Source organism: Ruditapes philippinarum, unplaced genomic scaffold (assembly GCF_026571515.1).
Source record: "Ruditapes philippinarum isolate M1 unplaced genomic scaffold, ASM2657151v2 ctg6798_1_1_1_1, whole genome shotgun sequence".
NCBI lineage: Eukaryota > Metazoa > Mollusca > Bivalvia > Venerida > Veneridae > Ruditapes > Ruditapes philippinarum.
Genome location: NW_026859117.1, coordinates 7,165 through 17,504, shown reverse-complemented (window position 1 = coordinate 17,504; position 10,340 = coordinate 7,165). Strand labels below are relative to the sequence as shown.

At 29.0% G+C, this 10,340-nt stretch overlaps 1 protein-coding gene across 1 annotated transcript; it reads right to left on the bottom strand.

Annotated features, from left to right (window-relative positions):
- Window positions 1-5,211: 5,211 nt before the first annotated feature.
- LOC132755282 (uncharacterized) lies at window positions 5,212-9,670 on the bottom strand (the record flags this gene model as incomplete). Its single annotated transcript, XM_060746124.1, has 3 exons — window positions 5,212-8,516; window positions 8,806-8,942; window positions 9,391-9,670. Coding segments are annotated over 3 exons (617 nt in total), but the record flags the coding sequence as incomplete, so codon positions are not given.
- Window positions 9,671-10,340: the final 670 nt, after the last annotated feature.

The following is a 10,340-nucleotide window of genomic DNA, read 5'->3' as shown; positions in this document are numbered from 1 at the left end:
TCATTCATGTACCTGCTCAATCAAAGCTAGTGTGCTCTGTTTTCAATTTTGCCGTTATTTACCATTGTTTGAAATTCTTTTCCTTTTTTAGCCATTTGTGATGTATTTTAATTGTCAAATCACAAAATGAAAAATTAATTTTATATAAATGCTACTGTTGAACTTACAGCAATGCAAAGTTTACTCGCTGTGAATGCAAATAGACAAGAATGTGAAAAAAGTCCACACATCGATGTACGCTTTGTACGAGTGAATGTTGTCTCTTTTCATATTGAATATAATATTGAATATACTTTATAAAGACAGTGAAATGAATTAAAAAAGATCAGCAAAGGTGAATGACAAATAAATATTTGCAGTGCTGATCCTTTAAATAAGTTCTTAATTATACTCAAATACTTATTACCTTTTCTAAATGCATTAGATGATCCTTTGGCATTTCTGTATTATTTTCACCGATTTCAATAAATCATTTTTACCTCGCAGATCCCAATTTTATTGATGGTATTGTCTTTGAGAAGCCTTACATGAGGTCTTTGGATCATGAGTTCGAGCTTTACCCGAATCACGACAAATGGTTTTGTTTCATTCAATATAAATCTGTTAAGCATGAAGATAAAGAATCGAAAATGATTCATGTTAGTTGCAAGAACTTTTTTCACAATCGAGAATTGCAAGTCTTGCATAATAATGAAACTAATTTATAGACTACATGTAGTGACACGTATTATTTGATTTATAAATCAAATAACAGCCACATATTTCTATTACTTTAAATCAAATTTTGTTATGAAGTTTGTTGTATTTCCTTGTTTCCCGTAATCATGATTTATATATGTAACAAATTCCAAGAATAATTTTTATGTTTTCATTAAAGCCTTTTACCATGCAGTAGACATTAGATCAGATAAATGTCAACATAACATCAATTATAAAAATATAATTATATTTTTATCTTTATAATATCTCATAAATGCAAATTCACGATCACTAATTGAGTTTTCTGTGAAGTGAAATATTAATCATACACAATCTTCTTTAATTTAGAAACATCCAATCGGATTATTAACACTTCTTTCTTTTTAATGTATGTTTACATAAAATGCTTCCGTTTATTAGTTATACATAAAAACATTTCTTCTAGAACTACATTGTGCTGTAAATGAGAAAAAAGTGGTTCTCAGCTTAAGAACACATATTAGGCAAAACAGAAGTGCATGGTGCGTAAACATACATATGATTATTATTGAACATATTCTGCTGAAATCCAGATAGTCAATTACAATTAAAAATTAAATGAGTTATTTGCACCTTATTTCAAATAAGCCTTCTTTTAGACCTCCCTCCAAATAATATAAAAAAGAAACCTGTCTTAAAATTATGTTAAAGATACAAACAAAGATCCATACTTTTCTTTGAACACAAATGAAATACTTGTCTGCTATTTCTACGTTATAACAACTTCATTTTTTTCCCAAAGCTATTTCATTTATTTAACTAAAACACATAATCTGGCACTGTGAAAACAAAAGAAACATAAAGAAGAAAAAAGGAAGATATTGTCTCGTAAAACGTTTTTTTTTTGTCTGAAATAGTATTGCCGCCATATGTATGTAGGCAGAGAAGATATATCTTTATTACATATTAGATGTAAGAGGTGTGTAAAATAAATTACAGCATTATTAGACAGCATCTGGCTGGTTGATAAAATTTTTATGCTGATATTGAAAGTTAAACATAATAAATTCTGTTTGTGAATTGTCTGTATTTTGTGTATCAAAAAGGCACATTATACCTCGGGAATCGGGAATAATTTCAATTTATTTTCTTTTATCGAAAGCTTTTCAATTTGTGTGTCCTGTTGTAGTTTCCAGAATTGGTTAAATTACAAGAACGTCTGCGTCGGATGCCTTTTGACAATTAGTAAAAACACCGTGATTTTGTTTTAAGTCTGGGAGTCAAAATACTACAGTAACTGTATTTACATTTTTCCTTGCTTTATGAAAAACATTTTCAGATCTAGAGTTTTTTTCCGCATCTAAAATTCTCTCAAATCATTTTCAACGTATTAAATCACATGACTGCTCTTTCTAAAAAATAAAAGATATCCGTTTCCTATTCTCTGAGGCATAAATGTGTTTAAAATTAGAAACAACATTTTACCCACTTGTCACTTGTGTTTATAATTAGGTCAACTAAATAGTCCTATATTGTTTCATTATTCATTCGTTATTTGATCCAAAAATGTCATATTGTTTTCAATGTAATGAAAAATGAGATGTTTCAATATTAATATTGCCTTTCTATCGAGGTTAGTTAAGCAAATATAGAGCTTTTACAGTTAATAAAGGACTTTTGCTATTATTTCAGTCACATAATTGCCTCAAATAGTACTATTATTTTTAATAAGTATATTTTATAGAGTAGGCGAGTTTAGAAACAGGATATGTTGTTTACATACGATGACAGATTCATTTATTATCGGAACAAGGTATGTACTATTTTCAAAGAATTATGTAAAATCTTTGTATACCAAATTCTTCTGGATTTATTTTAAATGTCATACCAGGAAATTTATTTAAATAGTAAATATCTTTTACATCTATATCTTCATGCAAGGTATGAACACTCTTGTGAACTCTAACTTTAATGCTTGTTTTGATACCTACAACTACTACCGCAAACGATGACAATAGGATGGCGATATTAAATTACATGAAAGTGAAAATAATGATGAAGACGAAATTATATGTCACTGTATTGTTTGCGATTGCTTTTTTAAAATTGATAAATAATCTACATTCATGTATATAGCGCTTGATGATTTAAAAGATTTTTGAATATAATATAAACAACTTCCACTAGTCATATTTTCTATGCATAACTTAAACTATAAAATATTCTAAATTGACTAAAATAAATGTAATTATCATGGTTGAAATGTTTGCAGAAAAGAAAAACATATTTAAGTTAGGCTTAAATTAAGTAAAATCAGAAATTTAAAGTATCTCTCCTTTAAGACTAATATAAAAATAGTAATCGTATTTAAACTTAAAAATAGACGATTTGGTGTACCACAGCTAAACGATTTATATATATTTTAACATGTCACTGATAAAGCTGAAACACTTATAATAAAACGTCAAAAGCACACCTGTCAGAGTTAGATAAACTAGATTCGAAGTCTATTGTGATAAAAGTAAAATTGTAAAACCACAAATATTCCTTGACATTAGAAATGAAAGCTATGTCATGTCATGTCACCTTCTTTTTTCTGTCTTATCTCTTATCAACTTTGCGGTTTAATTCGACTTTATCAGTTTATATATGTTGTCAATGTCACAACAAAGAAAAAAAGTATTCATTAATTTCGTTTAAAACAAATATACACCAGTTAAACTAACATAAACCAAATCAATTTTTACCAAAATAAAAGATAAGCTCTTATAAAGATTCCTTCATAGTTAAACTAATTTCAAGCAGATTTAATGCAAAATAAAACTTTATGATTATACATAATTATCTTAAGAAAATTGTGTCTTACTATAAAATTACCATTTGGAATATTTGTCATGCATCGTAACCAACGACAAAATATGAAAAACAGGATCTACAAGGTAGGGCGGTATTCAACGAACCCATCTCCTAACACAGGACCATCGGCAAAGAGCCAAACAGGACGCGAAACAGGCCAGGGAACACGGGCAAAAACAAAAAACACAACCGGGACGTCATTATAAATTATACAAAAAGGAAATCATAGAAACTTAAAGGCAATAAAATAGAGAAAACAGAATACCCAAAGATGATGTTTCAAACATGTAACCTTGGAATTGCCTCTTGGTTATTGTACATGTAAAGCATAAATTTTGTCGAATCAAAATATTATTATTGAGAAAGTTGCACTTAATACATTAATGTATAAACTGATTGTAGGAAGTATTTGACAGGTTTATTTTTTTAAATAATATTTTAATAAGATCAAAGAAATTAATAAAATGCTAATATGTGCATTTTTATTTTTTTTTTTTTTTTTTTTTTTTAATTTTTTAAAGCTTGATTGGTTTTTGCTCCTGGTTTGTGTTCCTTTCTTGTGTGGTGTAACCTATGTAAAATGTATTGCAAAAAAAAAAAACCCGAATTTGCAATTTTTTATAAAATATTCCTATATTAAAGGCCCGTATTTCAAAAAAGTTTTTGACTTTTAAAGTCATTTTTTAAATGATTTTTAAAGAAACTCTATCATTAAAGAAAAAAAACACTTTGCCAATGGTGTTGTTTTTTTACATACTGTATTTTTCAAGGGGAATGCAACTGAAAAACATTATTTAGTTTTTTTAATAAAAGTTGGAATGAAAAAATTTTTTTTGATACATACCATGTATATTTCAAAAATACTGAGAGTAGTAAATAGGCTCCCGTCAGAACTTTAGATTCTTTTAGTGAGGAAAACTACCACTAGTTACGGAAATCGTGGTTCTATAATGGCCCCTTGTGCCTGAAAAAATGCACAGAAGGGACCTAAGGTCTTTCCCCCCCATAAAGCTGGAAAAATTTAAAAAAACCAAAACTGTGTCGGTGTGAAGTAAAACCCAATCAAACAAACAAAATAGTTATTATGGCCTCTTCCACTTCATAATTATACACCATAAGCATATACAATTCATTGCACGTCGTCACTTCTATTGTATTGTATCTGATGATTAAATATCAATTCTACCATAATAGAAATAATGCCTCCAAGATATTTGCGCTACCGAAACTGACTTGGAGGTATATTGTAATTAGAAATATGATCATTATTGATATGTCACTCAGTACATCGTATCGAACCGATGAACAATAAGAAAAGCAAAATGAAAAAGTTGCAAACTCCTGGGATAATGATATGGACGGTATTTATAAGTTCAAGCTACCGTTTACACCCCCTAGCACCGACTTAAGCAGAATTTTAACAAGAAAATGAATGATAATGTCTGGCAGTAACATTTTTGGATGTATATGTTTATTTATGTTAATTTTATAATCCGTCGTTTATTTTATAAAAGTGTTTCTTGTTTATAAAATCACACTTTTTTAAACAGATCTTTAAATAAATAAATAAATAAAGAAAGAAAGAAAGAAAGAAAGAAAGAAAGAAAGAAAGAAAGAAAGAAAGAAAGAAAGAGAGAAAGAAAAACTACAACAACAACAAGCAGCAACGACATCAACTTTTTTATCTCGGTAGTAGAAGCTCCATTTAGTGTGCTTTTATACTAGACGTAAGTCCTGTAAATACTTCGTTTTGTCATTACAATTATTTGTCATAGATATGTATATTATACATGTAATATAATATAAAATAGTATAATAATGTAATATAAAAGGCCGATTATTCAGTACGATCAAAATGTATTCGTATATTTGTTAGTCGATTTCCTGCATGTTTGTAAACACATTTATTCTTCAGAAACGAATACATATATATTTTTTACTTCTTTAAAGAAAACAGCAAACATAATTTCCATAAGGCAAATATGATGGTTAAAGCAGTACGCCTCCAGATGCATGCTATTTTTTTTTTAAAAATTGAAAATATATTTAACAGTATAATATTGTGAAGTTACAAAAAGAATGCAATTTGCACATTATCGATGGCACTAACATGTACATTTTAATTACCATATAAAGGTCAAATATGCAAAAACAGCCCTTACTGCGTTAGTAACGCAGTAGAAATAATTATTTATACTAAAAAATCGGTCATTAATTGCTAATAACATCTCAATTATTACTTGAATTTTCAATCTTTATACTTTTCCTAAAATCTTATATCATTTTTCTCAGGTTTGATTTTATCGAAATATTTTGGTTCATCTGGAGTGTAATCTTTTGGCTACCATACAGAATACTTAATCACAAAAACTTTACTATTTGCCAAGAGTCAAATGAATAAAAAACATGGCTTAAGTAATTAGCCAATGTGTAACTTTTGGAAATTGTTAAAGTACATGAAAAAACCCCAACAAAAATGCAACAAAAAAAAAAACAAAAACAAAAAAACAAAACATTGTGAAAACTAATATAAGCATTCCTTGGGAGTAATGGATCTTTTAAACAACAGACCTTGATATCGTTCGCAATCTTTAAGATAAACAAATTACTTCTTGGTTCTTGTTTCTTATTGTATTCCGAAATAAACCATGTTTTATGGCTAATCTTAGAGGAGTGTTTTATTACAAACCGTTATAGGTGATACATTGTACATGTATCAATATACACCAGGCGCCTTTCAGAACGATAAACGTTCCTTCGATTGGAAATCAATTTTTTCACTCAACCTTCAAACGGTGTAAAAGCAAATAGGACAATAAAAATGTTGCAGTTGATATGAGAATATATCATTGAAACAAATACATCGTATTATTTATCTATGCAATAGCATTGTTCAATAATGATTACAAATAACAAAAGTAACAACAGCATTAAATTAACAATTTATAGAAAGGAAATCAACAACAAGTAATGAACAACTTTAATAATTGATTGATCAACCTTTTTTTAAAAAAGAAATAAAGACAAAATGTCATAATCAAAGATGTAAAGCTTTATCATATGAAATGTTCTAAATAAGAAAATTAAAAAAACCCTAAAGATAAATTGTTTTCTAACATTTAGGTTGTTTCTAAAGAAATGAGTAACATAGGCTGTCTAAGTTATTTAATATGGATAACTCACGTGAATAGAATAATTTGTCGCAAAAATATGCGCTGCTATTTTTAAAGGCTTTGGTGTTATTTTTGCATAATGCCCCACTCGATTTCAATTAAATATGCTGACACTTTTTTCTCATTTTAAGTATGCTGTTTACATTTTATCTCGATTTATCATTCCGAGACGGCAAATATATAGCTTTTCACACTTAAATATTGAAACAAATCTTTATGGAAAAAGCAATATTAACTTTTCAAAACATAACAGTTAAAGATCCTGTAACAAATTTTTTCTTGTTTACAATCATAAATATGATGCTCAAATTAGGATTTATCAATATTGTAGGTTCCAAAAAGCATTAAATATAAAGATATAACCGAAATTAACATTCCATGTAAATAAAGGGAGGTAATAAAAATTATTTTCTATAAAGTTTAAGTCAAATTTTACAATAAGAAATGAATGCATATATATTTTAAAGGGAGACACAGGCAAAATTTTCATTTCTTAGTTTTGAATATTTCATTCATTATTCTGTAAATGCTCTCAAAATGAATATATTAGACAGCCAAAGGAACAAAACTTTTCTTCATATAAAGAATAAAATTGTGGTTTTCTAACTTGACCCGCGTGGGTCAGGTTAGAGCGCTAGGATTTCACAAAAGTTACCACAGTGAACTCTGGAAACGTTAAAAAACATGTCAAATGAATGACTTAGACTTGTTTCAATCCTACAATATCCACACTGTCTGTTATTGTAACTTCAATGGTTTGTTCAAGTCACCTGACTTATTTTCAAACTATTCGGTGATTCTATTGGCGTCCACATTTTGTTCAACATATATAGATATATTTTCGCTTTAAAACCAAAATATATAGAATTTAATCAGAAATTCATTCTGAAGCTTTAATAAATGTCATTCTAGCGTGATTTGAGTGCATTAGATCATTTTAATATTTTTCTCATTATTTTGCCTGAATATCCCTTCAATGATTATATATAATATGCACAAATAGTTGTAGAACATATTTCACATATTATTCGATGTTTGAACATAATTATGTACATAATTATATATAATTTCACTAAGTGTGCTTAACCACTTTGATCACCACATCCAGGATCTTTAAAAAACACGCTTTGTTTCTTTTTAAGTTTTACGTGGAATTTAAAAATGAATTACAATTACAAAAATAAACAGTTTTTTTTAATCTTTAGAGACTACTGTGGCAAATACATACGTAAGTATGGTCTAAATTTTGATATTTATTTTTTCTTATGTCATTAACTTGTAAAACGCCAGGCTTTAAGAAAATTGATTGATTTTTATATCAGTATTGAACATCAAAATAATAATTGTTTCGTCGACATCTGGCCAACAAACTGAAATTTTATCTGTTTTTCTTTTTGAAATGTAACAAACAACAACCAGAAAAGGTTGAAGACCAAGAAACATAAACAAAAAAATGAATGTTTTTCTTTGTTTTTTTTTGCTTTGGTTTTATTTATTTCCTTTTTTATAAATCTTTAAACTAACAGGTTCCAGCCGGTGCCACTGAATTTGTCGCCTCTCCTAAATCAGGCAATCATGTAACTATAGGATTAATGTCACTGCTTGACCCCTAATTCTCAATGTGGTTATTCTTCAAATGTCTAAGGACATACCATGCTGACGCTGCAATAAGCCCGAGGGCAGCAAAAGCACCGACAGCTGCTCCAACAATGGTACCAATACTTGGCCCGGAGTCCGCCTCTGATTTACTGGCTTGACTTACGGTATTGTTAAAAAGTCCCGTTGAATTCGCAATGCATGCTGTGTATTCTGCAATGAAATACACGCAGCGGTTAACTCATGAATCGTGGTGTGCTTTAGAGTCAATTTACAAGCAAAGCATTCACGATTTTCTAGTAACTACATTTACCAATATAACGAATTCTAATTGAAATATTATTGTCTTTTATTTTAGAATTTCATCAAGTAGTCATATTTGCTAAAGTTAACATAATATAGCAGGGAAACCAGTCTAACTTCTGTTCAAATTACAGTAGATACAAGAGTAACAAATCAATCGCCGATATAATCGATATAATCGTTAGATAGATAAACTTACTTGTATCAGTATCAGTCACGATTTCCAAATTTGAGCAGATATAGAACGGCGGTATTGTAGGGTTTATCATGTCAGTAGTTAAATTGTGCAGCTCCTTTTCTAAACTCGAAACTGTGCTAACTTTGGCACTGATTGACCTGTTGAAATAAATGAAGAAAGCTTTGTCAATAAAAGGATCGAATGTATTTGGCAATTGTGAACATTTGCGACATGATACTTTCAGATATGAGTTTTCTATATTTATTTTCGATTATATTTAGTATTAAAAACGGGATATATGTTAATTACTGGTGTTACATGTCACTCCTCTTGATAGAACTAAACAAACAACGTATTATCTATATTGTCTGTCACTTTTGAATAGATCTTGCTTCTATTACTTATAATCAACAAAAAAAACCCAAGTTTAAATGGCACCTTATTGTTAATCAAGCCAACAACAAAATAATTTATCTGTTTCAAATCAATTAAATAAAAGAAATATTGAAGTCAATTATGGTACGACATACATATTGTAAGTGTAAAATGTTACCAACTTGAGTTTGATATAATTTATTTGGCGTAAAGTGTAAAATGTATACCTACCCAGTTTCACTGTCATACATAAGCATTTCAACAGACTTAATACCTCCAGTTGTACAGCGAGTCTGGTTTGAAATTTTACAACCACAGTATCTTCCCGACATGGATAAACCAAGTTCTGTGTGTTTTTGCAAAATCTCGAACACGATTTCTTGCTGTAACTGCCATCGGTTGGCATTGTTAGTACAGTTTTTTGAATCGACAACAACTTCAACAAACATATACTGTGTTTTATTTGACGCCACCGTACTGTCCAGTAATACGACGCAGACGGTTATGTAATCTGTAATAAAAACAATCAAAAGCACATACTGATAAGTAAATAGTATTCATGCCAAACAAATAAAAAAGTAACATAATTATAATATAAAACAATTGTTTGTTGTTTTATACACCGAGACTACAAAATCCGCTTATAAACTTATAAAAGTTGATATTGTTAGTTTTTACAGAATATCTTTAGTTCGATTGAGTAGGGTAGGAAGCTATCAACTTTTAGGCAAACTCTCGAAGTTATTATTTTAACCAACCAATACTGTGCAATGAGTGTAAAGCTTCTTGCCAGTGGAAACGACGGGGTTTGAATCTACTTTAGATTACTAGGTTGGCGCGTTTACCACTCGTCCATGCTGTTGACGTCGTTATATCAGCAACAGAAGATACAACACTCACGTTATGTAGTGTTTTTAATGTCTTTATGTCCACAAAAATTCTATTTTTCAACCTTTATGACTTTTAAAAATAATTGATAAAATTCAAAGTCCATCATAATATTTATTTTTATTAAATTAGTTTTTGTAATATTCAAATTTGTGTGATGCATTTACACTTTAATTTATTCTTAAATACACTGGTCTTTTAATCGTCTTTTAAAATAAAGGAAATATAATACATGTCATGATTAAAGGTAAAAGAAAACTGTCAAAGACCAAAGACTGTCAATGGTTTTAATT